This window comes from Echinops telfairi, unplaced genomic scaffold (assembly GCF_000313985.2).
Source record: "Echinops telfairi isolate 266 unplaced genomic scaffold, ASM31398v2 ScPeMD7_6273;HRSCAF=7185, whole genome shotgun sequence".
In the NCBI taxonomy this organism is placed as follows: Eukaryota; Metazoa; Chordata; class Mammalia; order Afrosoricida; family Tenrecidae; genus Echinops; species Echinops telfairi.
Genome location: NW_022110173.1, coordinates 1,969,557 through 1,989,455, shown reverse-complemented (window position 1 = coordinate 1,989,455; position 19,899 = coordinate 1,969,557). Strand labels below are relative to the sequence as shown.

General features: G+C 39.9%; 1 protein-coding gene across 9 annotated transcripts in view; it reads right to left on the bottom strand.

Moving 5' to 3' along the window:
• Positions 1 to 19,141, bottom strand: part of ERC1 (ELKS/RAB6-interacting/CAST family member 1) — a 482,416-nt gene extending 463,275 nt beyond the window's left edge. For all 9 annotated transcript variants that reach the window (XM_045295888.1, XM_045295890.1, XM_004710293.2 and 6 more), the window contains exon 1: positions 18,321 to 19,141. In XM_045295888.1, coding sequence (XP_045151823.1) covers positions 18,321 to 18,989 — 669 coding nt within the window. In that variant the 5' untranslated portion in view covers positions 18,990 to 19,141. The remainder of the gene's footprint in view (positions 1 to 18,320) is intronic.
• Positions 19,142 to 19,899: the final 758 nt, after the last annotated feature.

Below are 19,899 nucleotides of genomic sequence, written 5' to 3'. Positions count from 1 at the left end.
CCCCCCCCCACTATCATGATCCCAATTCTACCTTGCAAGTCTGGCTAGACCAGAGGATGTACACTGGTACATATAGGAACTGGAAACACAGGGAAGCCAGGGCAGATGAGTGGCGATACTGGGAGGGTAGAGGGTGGATGAGTTGGAAAAGAGGAACTGATTATAAGGATCTACATGTGACCTCCTCCCTGGGGGACGGACAACAGAAAAGTGGGTGAAGGGAAATGTCGGACAGGGCAAGATATGACAAAATAATAATAATTTCTAAATTATGAGGGAGAGGGGGGCAGGGAGGCAGGGGAAAAAATGAAGAGCTGATACCAGGCACTTAAGTGGAGAGCAAATGCTTTGAGAATGATGAGGGCAATGAATATACAAATGTGCTTTACACAACTGATGTATATATGGATTGTGATAAGAGCTGTATGCGACCCTAATAAAACATTTTAAAAAATAAGTCAGATTTAAAACATTCTGAAATAAATATGCCACCAAAAAAATTACTATATATCATCAAGTGAAAAGCATATTTTAAAAAGTTAATAAAATTCAGCTTTCCTCTTGATGTAACAAAGAAATAAGGTTTAATCCAAGGAAGCTATAATTTTTCTAATAAATGAACATTTGGTAAAGAGAGTCACAGTTGTATCTACTTCCTGCCAAAAGTGCCAGCAGCAAGTACAGCCAATTTCAAGTTCCTCAGAAGCCAGTGAATGGGCAAAATACAGCCACAGCCAAAACGGGGAACACATGGTATTCATTCTTGGAGGGGAAAACGCAGCACTGAGTTACAACCAGGAGGGAATGCCATCTGTCACAAGAAAAAGAGATGACAGTAGCTATCAAGGACTATAACATGTCATCTCAACCTGAACACATTCAAGTTTTAGGTTTTAATTCCAGATAATCCTCATACTAAGCAACAGTTTTCAAAGTAATGAGTGTCAATTACAAATGGAATGAAAAAGAAAAGCAGCCAGCACTGTAATTCTACCAACAGTCACTTAATCTCAGTTAGGAAAAGCAACAGAACAACAAACAAAACACCTCTAACACCCTGTGAGAGACACACACACACACACACACACACACACACACACACACGGAAACAAATCAACATTTGCACAACTTTAACCTCTTCTATGATGAAAAGCACTGCAAGGTACCTCAGCACTATATTTCTAGTCCATGAACATGTACTGAAATTTTCAAAATGAACAAAACAAAGCAGTATCACAAATGCAAAAGTGAAAGTGAGCAATTTCAAAATCAACCGCTAACACCTCCCCTTACCCTTGCCCCCCCCCCAATAAAAACCATCCTGGTGCCAGCTGTGGGGTTTTGCCTTTAATAAGGTGAAATATGGGGTAGGTAAGTAGATTTGAAACAGGAATCTTAAGAGTACTAACATCTCTCTAACCTTATGCCAAATAAAACCAGCTTCAGGTATAACAGGTTTCTGAAGTCAGATCACAAAATTACCTGGATGTTAGTTTAAATCTCAAGACTTGAGGTCTATTTCAGAAAAGTGTAGTCCCAGCCCTTTATTTAGTTAACTCATCATTTTAGACAGTCACTAGAATGTAAGGAAGCAGTTTTAAGATACAATCTATTACTAGTGACCTTAGTTGGTCCCCAGGAGTTGGGATCGGCTCAGTGGTCATGGGTTTGGTGTTAGGTTTTCTTTTTCAATTACTCAATGCTGAGGTTTTGAGCATTCCTAGCACAATATTAATTATATCCTCTACTTTCAGGAAAGGTTACAAATGTGAGGGATGTACCCAGTGTCCACTGCTGGGCCTGGGTTTGCAGTGCGTTGGGAACCAACTCCACAGCAGCTAACAAGGGGAGCGCGCACAGGCTGGTGACTGGCGAGGCTCTCAGGGCCTGAATCCCGCCTCAGTCCCCGGGTCCATGGCATGCTCTTGGACAAGTGACCTAATCTTTCTGAGCCTTGGTTTCCTCACCAGTAAGAAAACAGTAATATAAACCTCATCACATTCTTACCATTACTACAACTACAGAGAGAGCACCTAAAACAGGGCCTGATTCTTCATCAAGTTAAAAAACAAAAACACGAGTGTTAGCTGTTGCTACATATTTTTTTCTAAACCAAGTGTTGGCAAACTTTACAACAGTCCAGATAGTAAATATTTCAGGTTTAGCAGGACATATGGTCTCTGTGAAAGCAGTTGTAGATCCAGTTAGGAGTTAATAAGCTTTTTTCTTTTATTAAGCAAGGCTATGGTCAATAAAACTTTGTGTACACTGAAATTTTAACTTCACATAATTGCATGTCACAAGCATTATTCTTCTTTTGATACCCCCACCCCAACCACTTACAAATCTAACAGGCATCCTAAACACACAGGCGGTGCACTCCTGTCCGCTGGATTTGGCCTACAGCCTTGCCTAGTCTCCTCGGCATCAACTCGATGGCAGTGAGGGCAGTGGTGCTGCTCAGTATCCTGATACTTCTTAGACAAAAGTCTGTGACTGGATCTCTACCAATAAAACTGTCCCTACAAAGTTAAAGACTATACTTCTATGTTTTCTTCAGAAGATCATTCAGTCTAAGATTATGCAACGCCAAATTCTTTGGTGTTACACTATCCTTCCTTTGTGAAATGATAGCAATAGTAAATGGTCATTATCTTGTTTTATTGTCTTTGATAAACCCAGGCTGTTGCTGTTAGGTGCCATCGAGATTCCAATTCATGACAACCCTCTGTGTGCAGAATAGAGTTTCTGCTCTATAGAATTTTCAATGCTTGACCTATCAGAAGGCGATCCCTAGGCCTGTCTTTCAAGGCACCTCTAAATGGGTTCAAACTGCCAGTCTTTTAACTAGTTGTCAAATGCTTAAGTGTTTGCACCACCCAGGGCAATCCCATGCAAGCTTCCTATATTTTCATTGTCGCTGCCAGTGTTGTTTGTTGGTTTGTTATTTTATCTTGTGTGTAAAATCCAAGTCTAGATTGATGAGCCTAAAGTTTTCTGTCTAATCAAAAATACCCACGTCATTTACACCCACTGATAGAGTGATTAATTTACCCCTTTACTAACCGCTCAAATGATCACCCACAACTCTTCCCCCTGACATTTCTCTTAATTATAGGAGTTCTGGTGGTACAGTGGTTAAGCACTGAGCTGTGATTTGCAAGGTCCAAGGTTTGAAACCACCAGCTGCTCCTTGGAAGAAATAGAGGACTTTCTACCCCGTACAGAATTACAGTCTTGGAAACTCGCAGCGGCAGGCAGTTCTGCCCTGTCCCACAGGGTTGCTGAGTCGGCACCGACTCAATGGCAGTGAGGACAGTTTGACGGATAAATCTTAACTCATTGCTTCCTTCTTCCCTGAGGACTCTGGATCCCATGAGGCCACCATCCTTATATCGCCTCCAAGTGAAACACAAAGGGAGCGTAATGCTGTCTTTTCTATTTAATAATTAACCGAATACATGTTAAATTCTCAATAAATCTTTAAAACGCAGTACCTACATCTCCGAGTTGTTTTTAGTTGATAATGCCATGGCATCTCGTGATGTAATCCAAACAGTCCTAAATTCATATTCTGGATCTGTCACCTGTCAGATGTAACCCCTGAACAGGTGACTCTCTTGCTCTTTGGTTTCCTCCCTTCATAAATGAGGGCATACCACTTACCACCAGGGCTGTTCTGAGGATTAGCAAGAATGTACATGAAAGTCTCTAGTGTGGTATTTGTAAATGCTCTATAAATGGGAGTTATTATTAGCACTTTTGCTGTCTCTATATTCAGTGCCCTATTATAGATGTAGCCACCAACAGTCTCACTGTTAGACATCACTTTCATGAAACGTCCAGAGCATTTTAAGGGCACAAAAGCAGGTGATCTACATGGAGCTTCAAAAATGTGATAGAAAAATTCCCTTGTCTTCTCAATTTTTCAAAGAAATTTTTGAAATCCATCAGATGAAGGGAACATCACATGCAGTGCTACGTGTTGTCTTAATTCCATGTTTTCAGTTGTTGAGAATATACACAACATACACCGATTCAACATCCATATTATCACTCAGTGACACAGATTACCGTGTATGCTTGTGTATAAGCTGAGTTTTTCAGAACATTTCTAATGCAGTTTTTGTGGTAAAATTAGGTGCCTCAGCTGATATTCGGGTCGGCTTGTACTCGAGTATCTACGGTACATTCTCTGCATTGTGCAATCATTCTCACCCTCCTCTGGGTGTAGCTCCTCCCCAGTCACAAAAACTCACCAATTCCTGTCTATGTAGTTGTCTGAATTCCCATTGCCGATTTCATGTGCTACATTGGCAAACACCAAAAGAATAACAGGAATTATATGATGGGAAAACACACCTGGTCAGTGACATATGCTTACTAGATATGATATCAGCTAATGAAAAAGGGAAAAAGAACACCAAAAGCAGAGTATATAAATTAATCATTTAAAGTAAATGGAATAAATGAATGTAAGCATCTTACGCTGCTCATTCTTTAAACACCTCTACTGCCTTGTAGAGGTTTTCCTCAGACAAAAGCACATACCTGAAATTATTTGTGAAGAGTTCTGGACCTATGTAACCAGCCAGGATCCCCCTGACCACAGAAAGAAAATAGGGCAGTTTAAAAAAACATACTTCCAGCTGTATTACATTCCTTTGAGAATGCACTCTATAATTCATGGATGAGTCATTGTGGAAATAAAAAATTTTAAATAATGGAAATGACTGTAACTGAAAGTACTGAGAGCTAATTACTCAAAGTTCCTGGTAACTCCTTCAGGAATACTAAGGCTAAACTAGTAGTGAATAACGCCTATTTGTGACCCACTTTCCAGAAACTCTTTACACATCTCATGCTACTAGTTGTTCTCTGGTTGCAGATTATAAGGTACATTTAATAAAAGGCTCATTTTCATAATATTTCAGAAGTGTTATCAGCATATTATTTGTATTTGCGAAACCTCTGACTTTTAATTCTAATTCAGCTAAGACTGAATTAGAAAGTAACAACATTAATTCAAGACATTATATTTGGTAGTCTTTTCCATAATTTATATATATATACATACAATTTAATTTATTTAACTATCACAATAACCATGAGTGTTATTTCCATTTGATAATTCATAAAACTCACTTGAAAGTTCATCTATACATAGGCGCTGAATTTATGCTGCCTTTCTTGAAAAGAATTTCAATAGTCATTTAACTCTCATTCCCAGAAGTACTTAGTTTGATTATATGAATCAGTATTTGGGCACAACAATCAAGATGAAAAGGCTCTAGGAGAATTCCATTAGGATAAATGACATAAGCAAAATCAAATAATTTTAGAAGCAAGTAGAATCTCTAGGGGCCACTTGAGCCAAATCTCTAAGTTTAACCAATAAGAAAACTTAAAATATGCCTATCATTCAAGGCAGTGATGGAGTAAAATTTCTTACTATAGCTTTTTTTTTTAACAGTTTTATTGGACTTCATCCACATAGCATACAATTCAATAGCTGAACCATACCAAAGATTTGTACAATCTTTATCACAATCAATTTCAGAACATTCACCCCTCGCACTCATTGCTATTCAAGTCATTTTTTTTCAATTATGGCAAAAAATATACACAACAAAACACTCACCAATTCAACAACTTCTATATGTTTGATTCAGTGCCATTGATTATACTTTGTGTTGTGAAACCTTATTGATAATGTTGTTCCACTACCATTAAAATGAACTCCTAAGCAATGCTCCCTAAGCAAAAACTCTTCCTCCTTCACCTATGGTAATTAACCATAAGTCATTTGGTTTCTTTTCTTTTTTTTCCCCAGTAGTTTATATCAAGTAGTTCTCTTGATATAATATTCACATTTCCATAGTCAAACCACTTCTAAAGAGTTGTATACGGTATATATATCTTAATCAGCTCTACTGATTGCTCCCTAATACCAATGCCCCTCCTCCTCCCCCGACTATAGCTCTTCTATCCATGTTTCTAACCACCAAATGATGAGATGCAAATAAGGTGTGTGAAACACTAATAGAGCGGATTGGTCAGTTTAGTTGTCAATCCCCTGGGTTTAAGAAAGCTCTCAGAAGCAACAAGAATTCCTGGGACAATCAAGGAAGAGGAACCACCAGTGGAGCACATGGGAAATCTCTGCATGAAATGGTGGAGGCAGCAGAGGCCATGCCACACTGAGACCAGAGGCGGAGGCAAGGTGACCCTGATACAGAGCAAAGGAGCCATGCAGAGACTAGGAGACTGTGAGGCAGAGCAGTGGGCAGACTTCCGGGCCTACAGAGGCAGAGGCCAAAGGACCATGTGACAGAAACACAGAGGACCAAAGACAACTGCTCACTGACAAGCGATGTGTTATGGACCAACGTGTGTTCTTACTGTTTACTGATCCTGACATTGGTGACCTGTTAACATCCCTAATAATCCCCCATAATTTTGAGTACTGTCTGTGAACTCTGTGTAGCCATGGCAATGGCTTGTCAAGTCAAGAAGAAAAGTCGATTGTCGTGGGTGTCAGAACAGGTAAGGAAGAAAGGAAGATGAGGGGATGCCTGGCCCCTGCCTTATGGCAAGTGTGTGGAGTTAAATGCTCCTTCTCCCTTGTGTAGCCAGAGGAAGTCAGATGTGGCTTCAAAGCCTTTTTCACACACACCTAGTTATGGCTGGCAGAGGCGAGATCAAATAAGATACAGGTATCCAGATTTGAAATTAAAGTGTCCTCGCCGTCACACCATGATTCCCAAGTTCTTCAACACCCTCCCCGCTTTTTATACCACATAAAAATGTGAATAAAGTGTGTAACATATCTTTTACTATACTGAAGAAATTGTTTATAACTAATAACATTATCAATAAGTAAATGCTGGTGCACAGCTATACCAAGAAACATACAGACCTGTAAATGCAGGCGGAGTAAGTGGCTATATTACCAATTCAATGTGATGTTACGTTCAAGTGATTTTCCATATTGAAAAAAAGTCTAGGTAAAGTTCCAAACCAAACCAAGTACAATCTTCCATATTACACAGTAGTTCTACTGCTAAAAAAACTCAGCAAAATAATTTTTAAAAGGCTTTAAAAGTTTGTGTACGTAGGTACAGATAAGGGAGAAGGGCCTGTGACACACATAATCCAGGAACAGAAATGCAAGTAGCGATACCAGGAGTGGAAGGTGAGGAGTGGAGAGGAGGAAGGGGGAACTGATCGCAATGATCAACACACAACCAAACACACACACACACACACACACACACACACAACCAGGGGGACAAACAGAAACCATGAGGGAAGGCAGATAGCGGTTGGTGTAAGATATGAAAATAATAATAATTTATAATTTATCAAGGGGTCACAAGGTGGGGGAGCTAATACCAAGGACTCAATAGAAAGTAATGTTTAGAAAATAATGGTGGCAACATATGTACAAATATGCCTGATACAACTGGTGTATGAATTGTTATAAGAACTACAAGAGTCCCCAATAAAATGGTCTATTTAAAAAAAAAGTACACATTTATGAAGTTAAAATCTAGGCCCAGATCATGAAAAGCAAGTTTTTCACTTATGTGTGGCAGTTACATATGTCAGCTTGCAAAAGGTGGAGTCTACTCTGTCAATTAGGTTGCAACTTTATGACCTCATTTGGAGACCTGACAGAGATAAAAATAGCTCACTGGAGGGCAGATCCACACTCTCTGCTTCATCTTTCTGCTGAAAATCCAAATGTGGTATGCTGATGGAGCCAGAGCCCTGGGGCTGGAGGAGCCACGTGGAGACCCACACCAGCACTGAGATGCTTCCACCACCACTGGATCCACAAGACTTTCCACCCAATGACCTGTGATCTTTCCTTCTGCATTTGGCGTCGCTGCATGTGCTATGTGAATCTAAAGAGGAATTTATGAACAAGTATTGGGCTTATGGGCTAATATTTGACTTGGACTTATGGACTTGATCTGGACTGGGCTGAGATGTTTCTCAATATACAATTGCTTTTTTTGTTGTTTGCTTTTTTTCTATAAAGCTCTTTTCTTATACACATATGAATGTCCATAAATTTGTTTCTCCAGCCTACCCGGACTAACACAGTGTCTCACAAAACACCTAAAATTCATATGGGATAAAGGAGAATATTTCACTGTGCAGGGCTATCCTAAGCATTATGGAGTAGCTAACAATCCTTGACCCTTTGCACCCTAAATGCCAGACATATTCTCTGTCCCCAGTCACTCTCAAATCCACTCAGTGCTACCGGGAGAGTCGAGCCAGACTCACTGTGACAGGGCAGAACTAACCCTGCGGCTTTGGGGGACTCAAAGAAACTCTTCAGGGGAATAGAAAACCTTGTCTTTCTCCCAAGGAATGACTGGTGGTTTCAAAATGCTGTGCCACTGTACCTTGAGAGTAAGTACCTATCATCAGAAATACCAAAAAAAAGCCAGAAATCTATCTGCTACGATTGAAGTAGATGTTCTTTTACCTGCTCCGTCTCATGAAAATGCCATGTACATCATACCACTGTGAATTAAGAAATGTACCCCCATAAAGGATAGAACAAGAAAGGATGGAAGCACTCGTGAAAGCAGCACTGTCAGGATGCTTCTCTCCTAATATTTGACACCTATTCTACGTTCCCAATACCCATGAAGCAGAGCCGCATGGCAAGAATAAGATACTAATTATCCAGGTTAACAAATCTATGAGAAAAGCAAATGTTTTTTCTTAATATGCTGTTTATACTCAAGTATAAGCCGACCCGAATATCAGTCGAGGCACCTAATTTTACCACAAAAATTGCATTTAAAATGTGCAGACACCAGCCTGTGTTATCATGAGGTGTCAAAGGGATGAGGTATCAGGCATCAAAGAACAAAAAATTTTATCATTGTAAATGAGGGGGAGTGCGGAGTGGGGACCCAAAGCCCATCTGTAGATAACTGGACATCCCCTTACAGAAGGGTCACAGGGAGGAGACGAGCCAGTCAGGGTGCAGTGTAGCAACAATGAAACATACAACTTTCCCTGAGTTCTTAAATGCTTCCTCCCCGCCACTATCATGATCCCAATTCTACCTTACAAATTCAGCTAGACCAGAGGCTGTACACTGGTACAAATTGGAACTGGAAACACAGGGAATCCAGGACAGAGGATCCCTTCAGGACCAGTGGTGAGAGTGACAATACCGGGAGGGTGGGGTGGAAAGGGGGAATCGATCACAAGGATCTACATATAACCTCCTCCCTGGGGGACGGACAACAGAAAAGTGGGTGAAGGGAGATGTCGGACACTGTAAAACATGACAAAATAATAATTTATAAATTATCAAGGGTTCATGAAGGAGGGGGACAGAGTGGGAGGGGAAAAATGAGGAGCGAATACCAAGGGCTCAAGTAGAAAGGAAATGTTTTGCGAATGAGGATGGCAACAAATGTACAAATGTGCTTCACACAATGAATGTATGTATGGATTGTGGTTAACAATTACATGAGCCCCCAATAAAATTATTCCAAATTTTATTTAAAGAAATTTTTTTTAAAGGTGCTGAAAAACTCAGCTTATACACAAGTATATACAGTAGTTTCCCAATTTCTCAATAAACTTTAAACCTTACATAAGTTTTCATTTTTCCTAGAAGCATATTTCTTTGAAGTAGCATATATGATGTAGGAAGTCCAGGTTAATAAAACCCAATGGTGTTAAAATGCTTTTTGGCATAGTGTGCATGAATGACTAACCGTGGCAACTTTGTTTTCATTTTAATACCATATCTTGGGCCAACAACAAATATGATGCTGTTGCTGGTTGCTGCTGAATCCCCTCCAACTCATGGGTGCAAAGCAGAACTGCTCCACGGTTTACAAGGCTGCGATCGTTTGTACGCAGATCAGTTACACGCCAGTCTTCTGAAACACCTCTGGATGGGTTTGAGCCACAAATCTTTTGGTTAGTAGTCAAGTAATTAATGGCTTGTACCACCCAAACAACCAACAGAAATTACGCTAATGTACAAAGGAATAATAAATAGCAATATCTATCCAAACTCCTTACCAACAGATACACCAAGTAGTAAATACCTTTACTTCTATTTTTTACTTTGAAAGTACTTGAATTACACATGCTTATCTCTACTGAGCTTTCACAGAAGATGGAACAAAAGCTCAATTAAAAAGAGCAAAGAAACTTAACCTTAAGAAATATCTTCTCCAGTTAGGATAAAGGCTCCTTCCTCATCATAAAACCCTACAGCTTGAAGAAACCATGGAGGTTAACTGGCCCTGCTTGAAGGTAAAATACATTATGTAATGGAATGGTGACAGTCCACAAAATACTGTTCCTGAAGCTTCATCATATCTCTGCTTAAACCACTGGCTGCCAATAAGTTGGTCCTGACTGCTGGCAGCCTATAGCTGTCAGGGCGGAACGCTGCTCCACGGAGTTTGCACTGGCTTATCTTTCAGAAGTAGATCACAAGGTCTTCCTTTCAAGGCACCTGAGTGGACTTGAATGTTCAATCTTTCAGTAAGCAGCAAATTCCTGAACTACCGAGGGAATCCGTATTCTATGCTAGATGAAGCAGAAAATAAAAATACAACTTTTTTTTTTCCACTATGGAGAAAAACCTTTAAAAAAAAAATCAAGGTAAAAAAATTGAGCTGACACCAAGGGCTCAAGGAGAAAGCAAATGTTTTAAAATGATGATGGAAACATATGTACAAATGTGCTTTACACAATAGATGTATGTATGGATTGTGATAAGAGCTGTTAGAGCTCCCAATATAATGATTAAATAAATTAGCCTGAAATTGCACACCCACAAAAAAAATCCAGGTGGAACATGCATAATAGTCTGAACACAATACAACTTGAGCTGCGTGAAGGCACTTAACACTCAGCTATATGAAAGCTTCACGTGGTGAAGAAAGCTGATGGTGCCCGACTATCAAAAGATATAACGTCTGGGGTCTTAAAGGCTTGAAGATAAACAAGCGGGCATCTAGCTGAAAAGCAACAAAGCCCACATGGAAGAAGCACACCAGCCTGTGTAATCATGAGGTGTCAATGGGATCAGTTATCAGGCATCAACAGACCCCAAGAACAAAAAATCATATTGATGTGAATCAGGGGGAGGGCTGAGTAGAAACCCAAAGCCCATCTGTAGACAACTGGACATCCCTCATAGATGGATCACAAGGAAGGGAAGAGTCTGCCAGGGTGCAGTGAAACACCAGTGAAACATGCAACTTTCCTCTAATTCTTTAATGCTTCCACCCACACCCCACCCAATATCATGATCCCAACTCTACCTGACAAATCTGGCTAGACCAGAGCATGTACACTGGTACAGATAAGAGGTCACAACAGAGTGAATCTAGGACAGATAATCCCCTCAGGACCAATGAGAGTAGCAATACCACAAGGGTAGGGGGTAAGTGGGGGTAGAAAGGGGAAACCAGTCACAATGATCGACGTATAACACCCTCCCCAGGGTGACAAACCAAAGAAAAGTGGGTGAGGAGATACAGCAGTCGGTGTAAGATATGAAAACAATAATAATTTATAAAGTATCAAGGGTTCATGAGGAGGAAGGGTAGCAGGAGGGAGGGAAAAAATGAGGAGCTGATATCAAGGGCTCAAGTAGAAAGAAATTGTTTTGAAAATGATGATGGCCACATATGTACAGATGTGCTTGACACGATGGATGGATGGATGGATGGATGGATGGATGGATGGATGGATGGATGGTCATAAGAGCTGTAAGAGCGCCCAATAAAATGATTTTTTTTAAAGCTTCATAGTACAGGGAAAGAACATGATACAGAAACCAAACCCACTGCCACTGACTTCATTCCAAACACAAACTGGGTAATAAAAAGTTATATAAAGTTTTCCATGAAAATGACTTGCTGAGCCTGGCTAGACCAGAGGATGTACACTGGTACAGATGGGAAGTGGAAGCACAGGGAATCCAAGGCGGATGATCCCTTCAGGACCAGTGGTGTGAGTGGTGATACTGGGAGGGTAGAGGGAAAGTGGGTTGGAAAGCGGGAACCAATTACAAGTGAGCTCCTCCCTGACGGGCGGAGAACCGAAAAGTGGGTGAAGGGAGATGTAGGACAGGGCAAGTTATGACAAAATAATAATTTATAAATTATCAAGGGCTCATGAGGGAGGGGGGAACAGGGAGGGAGGGAAAAATGAGGACCTAATGCTGGGGACTTAAGTGGAGAGGAAATGTTTTGAGAATGATGAGGGCAATGAATGTACAAATGTGCTTTACACAATTGATGTATGTATGGATTGTGATAAGAGTTGTATGAGCCCCTAATAAAGCGATTAAAAAAAGAAAGAAAAAAAAGAAAATGACTTGCTATGTACTGCCTGCCAATACTCAAGACTCTCTCTCTCTCTCTCGTAGAATTCTACTAACAGTGGTTATACAGAATCTCACATTCAAGACATTCTTGGTCAAAAAATTACAATGTTTAATCATTGGCACTACTCACAATATAATTTTTACAGAATGTAGTGACTGTGAGTCAGAACCCGAGTCAACAGAAAAGGGGCAGTGGATATGCAGAAAAGGACATCTGAGGCAGGTGGAAACCAGCCAGAGAAGGAAAATACTATCTGTTCCCTGAAAACCAGCAACACAAAAGTGGTAATAAAGCTGAACCCCAAAAACAGAATACTGGCAGGAGCACTGGGGGCACAGTGGGTCAAGCATTGGGAGATGGAACAATAAGGTCAATGGTTCAAACCCAGTTTTGCCATAAAGAATACCGGTGTACAAAATCCTAAGGAGTAGTGTCAAGTTTATCCTATAAGATCACTATGGGTTAGGCATAGGCCATTAAGCACAAGACTGGCAGTTCATACCTACCAGCTGTTCCACAGGAGAAAGATGAGGCAGTCTGTTTGCTTCTGTGAAGAGTTATGGTATTGGAAACCTTATATAGGGCCTAAGGAGCCCTGCAAACATGGAAGGCTACTCATTGATCTACTAACTGCAAGGTTGGGGATTCAAAGTCAGTAATCTTTCCGTGGGAGAAAGATGAGGCTATTCACTCTCAGAACCCAAAGGGCCAATTCTATTTTGCCCTCAAGGGTTACTATGAAACAGAATCGACTTGATGGCAGCGAGTTATTTTGTTGTTGTTGTTGTTGTTGTTATTGTTTTAAATGAGTCAGAATCAACTCGCTGAAAGTGGATTTGCTATTCTATTAAGCCAGACAGACACTGGAGATACTCACAAAGCTGTTTATGTTAACATTAATGGAATATTATTTTTATGTAAATTAATTTTAGATTTCTCTTTTAATATCTAATATGGTAACTACAGCTTGCATAAAGAAAAGTTGTTCAAAGACCTTACTAACTGGTCTGAGGACAGAAAGTTTGAAAATTGCTAAAGGATATTACTGAGGTACCTGAGGTTCATCCAGAAAAATTATAAGAGAAGGATTTCAACAAGTATTACAGCTTGGGAGATAAAAGAAGTAGATACATGATAAGGACTAATTATGCAACTCCAGAAAGAAAAATTGAATATTTTTTAGAACGCATAAGGCAGCAGAGAAAATGAGAAAAATACAATTCACAGAATTATTTCTAATCTTGGCCATAAAAGAAGAACAGAACATTTTCAAAATGAAGTCAAATCATTTGCTCAGTGAAAGCACATTTTCTGGGCTATTTCTCTTTGTTGACAAATTTGCTCAGTGGCTGATTCATCCTGCAGAGGTACCCGGTCTCCAGTGAGCTTTTGTTAAGATAAAGTAAGTCACTTTTCTATTAGCAGAAGAGCCCTGGTGACACAGTGGTGAAGTGCTCAGCTGCTAACAGAAAGAGCAATGGTTCAAACCTACCAGTTCTCCACTGGAGAAAGAGGTGGCAGTCCGCTTCCACAACGACTGCAGCGGGGAGACCACCTGGGTCCTACAAGGACACGTCAGGACCGGCTCCATGGCAATCGATTGCTAGCAAAAGCTGGCTTATCACAGAAATATAAACAGTTATTGCTTTTTGAATGTCATAGTGACCTTCGGGAACTAAAAGAATCGCCCACCATAACAAAGAGCGAGAACAAAAGCACAAGAGTTGGTGAGAAAATGCATACAAAACATGTATCATCTAATCGCAGCTTTTTCCTCTTCATTCCTTACTGCCACAAGCAGACACGCAGCTTGTGACACAGAATTAATCAGAACAGTAAGTTCCTGAACATTAAGAAGTACACGTTCTATAACATCTACCTGTGTACCTAAGGTCACACAGTCATTAATCCACTTCCATATGCTTATGAAACACTTCCATTCAAGTAATTAATAAGCCATTTCTTATGCTAAACTTATTGTCACCTTCTAATCTCTCCATTTTCTTTTTTTTTAAATCATTTTATTAGGGGCTCATACAACTCTTATCACAATCCATACACACATCAATTGTGTAAAGCACATTTGTACATTCATTGCCCTCATCATTCTCAAAACATTTCCTCTCCACTTAAGCCCCCGGCATTAGGTCCTCATTTTTCCCCTCCCTCCCCGCTCCCCACTCCCTCATGAACCCTTGATAATTTATAAATTAATATTTTGTCATATCTTGCCCTGTCCAACGTCTCCCTTCACCCACTTTTCTGTTGTCCCTCCCCCAGGGAGGAGGTCACATATAGTTCCTTGTAATCGGTTCCCTCTTTCCTACCCACTCTCCCTCTACCCTCCCAGTATCGCCACTCACACCACTGGTCCTGTAGGGATCATCCGCCCTGGATTCCCTGGATTTCCAGTTCCTATCTGTACCAGTGTACAACCTCTGGTCTAGCCAGACTTGCAAGGTAGAATTCGGATCATTATAGTGGGGGCGGGGAGGAAGCATTTAGGAACTAGAGGAAAGTTGTATTTTTCATCGTTGCTACATTGCACCCTGACTGGCTCGTCTCCTCCCTGAGACCCCTCTGCAAGGGGATCTCCAGTGGCCTACTAATGGGCTTTGGGTCTCCACTCCGCACTCCCCCCCATCATTCACTATGGTAGGAATTTTTTGTTCTGATGATGCCTTATACCTGATCCCTTCAACACCTCGTGTTTGCATAGGCTGGTGTGCTTCTTCCATGTGGGCTTTGTTGCTTTTGAGCTTGATGGCCGCTTGATTACCTTCAAGCCTTTAAGACCCCAGACGCTATACTTTTTGATAGCCAGGCACCATCAGCTTCTCTCTCCCTTTTCAATCAATGGTAAAACCATTTCCCCATCTCAATATCAGAATTGGTCTTCATCTTATTTCTTGTCTTTATATCCAAATATTTATATCCAAATATTTCTCAGAAAATCTCTCTTGGATATACACCTTTCTCTCAATTCCTAGTGCTCAAACTGAACTAGGCCTTCTACATACTCATTTGCTTTTCTTGCCTGCCTGCCTTCCACCCACTGTTTTAATAAATACAGTCAAGTAAAATATTTTAAATAATATTTTCTAGTAGGTCAGTCATTCCGTAAGAACTTCCCAAGGCAACTTCTTACTACTTCCTGAAAATTCTTCTTGACTTAGATTAAGAAAGAAAAAAATTATATACTTCTAAGGATGAACTGAATTATAGCTCAGTAAAGCTGTCATAAAGAGAGAAAGCAAAGAGGAAGGAGAGGAGGGAGGGGAGAAATGCAAGGTATCGGGATGTGTCTAAAGGCTTTCTGCAAAGTACCACAGTAAGCCAAATCATGCCAGACACTGTCAACAGTTCAAAGACCTTAGAGGTAGCAAAAAGCATGTGAGCCTCCCAGCGGTCGTTTCTAATCATGGTGAAGGAGTCCTTGGTAAAACTGCTCTCCCATCAAATGTTAGGAAATGAATCTCTCCACGAATCAATATCTAGAATCCAGGTTCCCACACTTATTTGACCTACTGCCCCCCTTTTCAGGTAAGGGGGCTATTTACATTTTAAAATGTTATTGTAAACAGCAAGGGACAAGTTTTGACATGCTTCTTTCTTGGTTATACCTTTTAATAACTCTGTATGTTGAACTGAGTGGGAAGTTTAATTTTAATAATATTTTCAAACCTTCATTGGAATTTGGTGTGAGCAGAATACATCATGTTTAAAGTTAAGGCTGGCAAGTGAATTTAAAGTTTTGACTTGTGACTACTGTTCCTGAGTCCATATTATTTAAGATTTTGAATTTTGTGTTCTGATTTTTATTTCTTTAGAAATTAAGAGAATTTCAAGTACAAAAATACAACAACAAAAAAAAGTCTCGATCTTAAAAACCCAACCAAGCTGAAAGCTAAATTTTTCTTCTTCATCAAGCAAGCATACACTAAAATTTCCTTTCCCTCTATTTAAAAAGAAGAAAAAGCCTTCCCTGGTAAAATATTCCTTGTTCAATCTCTCCAACCACCAGTATCTGAAAGTCCAGGAACAATAGTAGCGTGAAGCATAAAAGCAGCTGGGTATTTCAGAAACAATCATCTAGAAAGACTTAGTAATAAAGCACACACATCAGGCAATGCTAAGCGAATGTATTTTTACATTTGATAGGCGTCTAGTCCAAGATCTCTGTGGCCCAATCACATTAAACATTTAGAATGAGCCTAAATCCCTCGTTTCAAACTGAAATGGAAAATTTGCTTAATTACTGTAAACCCCATTAAACCAATCTTCTTTATAAAGTAGAAGACGTCCGACCTCTGAGGGCTGTGGAGGGTATAATGAATGCAGAGTTTAATTAGGGCACACTGTTGGCTGACTATAATCTATTAATTAGCATTCTCTGTCTCTGTGGCTCATTCCAGTGTTCACTTTACTTTAAAATTGCACCCTTCGTTTTTTTTTTGGACCAAAGTTATACAATTTTAGGATTGTGTTGTAATTATAGTGGGTGCAGGAAGAAAAAACTCCTGCCAGAATTGGTGTTTAATTAGGGCAAGGGGTGGAATCTAGATAAGGCAATGTTTGCTCTTCTTCAGCACATATGGGTTTTTTGGCATCATCATCCTCTGGACTGTTTCACTTCCATTGGACAAATTGCTGAGTATTTGCTATTGTCTTTTCAGAATATTCAAATATTTTGCTCTTGAATGCAGCTGCATAATTAGAAATTGTCCCTGACTACACACACATACACACACACACACACACACACAGTCCTTTTTAACTACAGGTATAAATAGTTGCTTCAATTATTTCAAAATAAAGAAGTACAACAATTTCACCCCTCATTAAAACGGACATTTCTGAGTCATCTGATAATAACATCTTAATAATGGGCATATTTCCAGCATCACCAGCCAACTCACTGGAGGCTGATTCAACATATACCAAATTACCTTAAAAAGGAAAACATACTGGCAATCTCTTCCTGAAAGGTAAAACACTGCCATCAAGTCGATTCTCACTCACAGACGTCCTAGAAGACAGATGAGAACCGCTCCGGAGCGTTCAAGAGTTTTCTTAAATGAGCAAATAACTCAAGCTCATACGGTGTTAACATGTCTCGTGTTTCCGATTTTAACTACTGAAACTTGGATTAATCAAATCTTTAGTCATAACATAGGTCACGGAATGTGACTCACCTATTACTGAACAGCAACTGTAAGCTGGAAAAGTGCAGACAAAAAAACAAATGTTGCACATACATAATACGATAGCATTAGTTTATAATAATTTATTAATTCCATTACATTCTAGAACCAACCATATCAAGTTGCCTTTCCAGCACCCTAAATATAAAAAATTAAAGAATCCAAAGAAAACAGCTACATAAGTGTCCTTCATGATATCATCATACCTTAATAAATGTCCATAGAAAACACTGCTACTCATTTGCTGGTAATTAATAAATATATACATCATCAATATATAACTTTCTAAGATTAATTTTCTTTCTGCAAAGAAAAAACAGTGATTTGTCTTTTGGTAGTTTTTTGTTGTAATTGACTATTGGTATTTATTATGGAAAACTTTAAATACTACACCACATGCCTCAGTAATTTTGGTAATCGATGCTACTGTGGGGGGGATTATATTCTCACAAGAACTGAAAGACATTAAAATGGGCTGAAAGCCAGACAGGAAAGAGCTGGAATGGAGAACAAGCTGACAAAGCAAACAGGGAGAAGAAAATAGGGCACCAAATCTGTAATATGCTGAGAAAAAGAGGACAGAAAAGATATAATAAGAAAATGTTAAATAATGATCTAAGAAAGGAAAATCCGAAGGAAGAAGGAAAAAAACAGCAATGACTCACATCATTCAGATATCTGAATCCAGCCAATACAGGGTGACATATATATAACTAACCTGGTTTTCATCTTGCACAGCTCTATACTGTTCCTTCCAAACGGTGATTTTGGAAGCTTCGTCTTTTCTCAGAGCTCGTTCTTTCTTCAGCTCTGGGCTCCAGAAGGTCTTGATGCTATTCATTGATGAGCTCAATTTGCTCTCCTTTACCTCTACATCCTTCCGCAAGAGATCATTTTCCCTTAATACTTCTTTCAGCTGTGTCTGCAGATCCATGATTGTGTTGTCTCTTGCCTGACGAAGAGAGTGAGGGACAGTAGATGCCATACTCACAGGAGGGAGGTGATGCTCTCCAAATGCTATGGCGTCACTAGCAACCCCACTGCTAGCTATATTGGGGCTACTGCCCATAGCTGTCATCCTGACACCGTAAGGCAGACGTCCTCCCGAACGGCCGAGTGTCATGGTGCTTTTAGGGGGTTCTGAACCCACATTTTCATGATCACTTAGATACATAGGACCAGATGTGGCATAGGCAGCATTTAAGGACTGGATGTTCTCCATTGAAAGGGTTTTCCCACTGCCACCTCCAACACTGCCTCCAGAACTACCCCCTGTACTATTGGTTCGACGATGACCCAAGCGAGGGGATCGTGGCAGCCTCGGTGAACGCCCAGGGCTCTGGTTGCTTGGCTCCACCTTCCCAACTGAGCGAGCACTTCCATACATGGTTGCACGGTGAGCTTCGGTGCCAGGAAAGGTGTAAAAGCAGACAAACAAAATCGGACTCCGTGAAGTTTCTCTATGGCTATAAGTCAGCTTAAGGCTAATCAAAAATAACAGGTCCTCAGCTGTCCAATCTTGAAGAAATATCTTACGCCATATCTGTAATGAAAAGATCACACATTAAATCCTCAATAGAAACTTTTCATTAACCCCACTTGAAAATGATCTCCCCCTTCTAACATCTATGTATTCCTGCACTCACAATTTAATTACAGCACAATTTATGTGTAGAAAAGACTATTTAGAAAATATTTTAGCCTCAAAAGTGAATCCCAAAAACATATACTATGCAACTAGAAGAGAAAAACAAGAGGCATAAAAATAGATGAGGAAGACAGAAAACTCGATCTTCATGCATATATGATTTTCCCACTGGAAAACCTATGATCAACAGTCCTGTTACACAAGCTAAAATCAGAACTCAACAAGTTGATCTGAAACAAGATAAATATATAAATATTAATCCTTTCCTGTATGTTACTAATAGCAATTTAAAGTTTCAATTAAAATAATTCATACTGGCCACAAAACCATTTAAACGCTTTGGTATAAATGTAACAAAAACATGCGATCATTGTGGGGGGGGAAAGAACTACAAAATGTAACTGAAACACATGAAAGAGTCCTGGAGCAAAATCCATATTCATGGACAAGAAGACCAGTACTGTGAAAGTTCTCCCCTCTTCCAACCACTTACAACAATCCCAATGAAGATCTCTCGACGCTTCAACAAATAAATCAACAAAGTGACTCAAAAATTCAAATGCAGGCAGTAAAGGACCATAAATTACCTAAACAATTGGAAGAAGAGTAACAAACAAAAAAGACATGCCCTAATAGCAAGGCTCCTCAA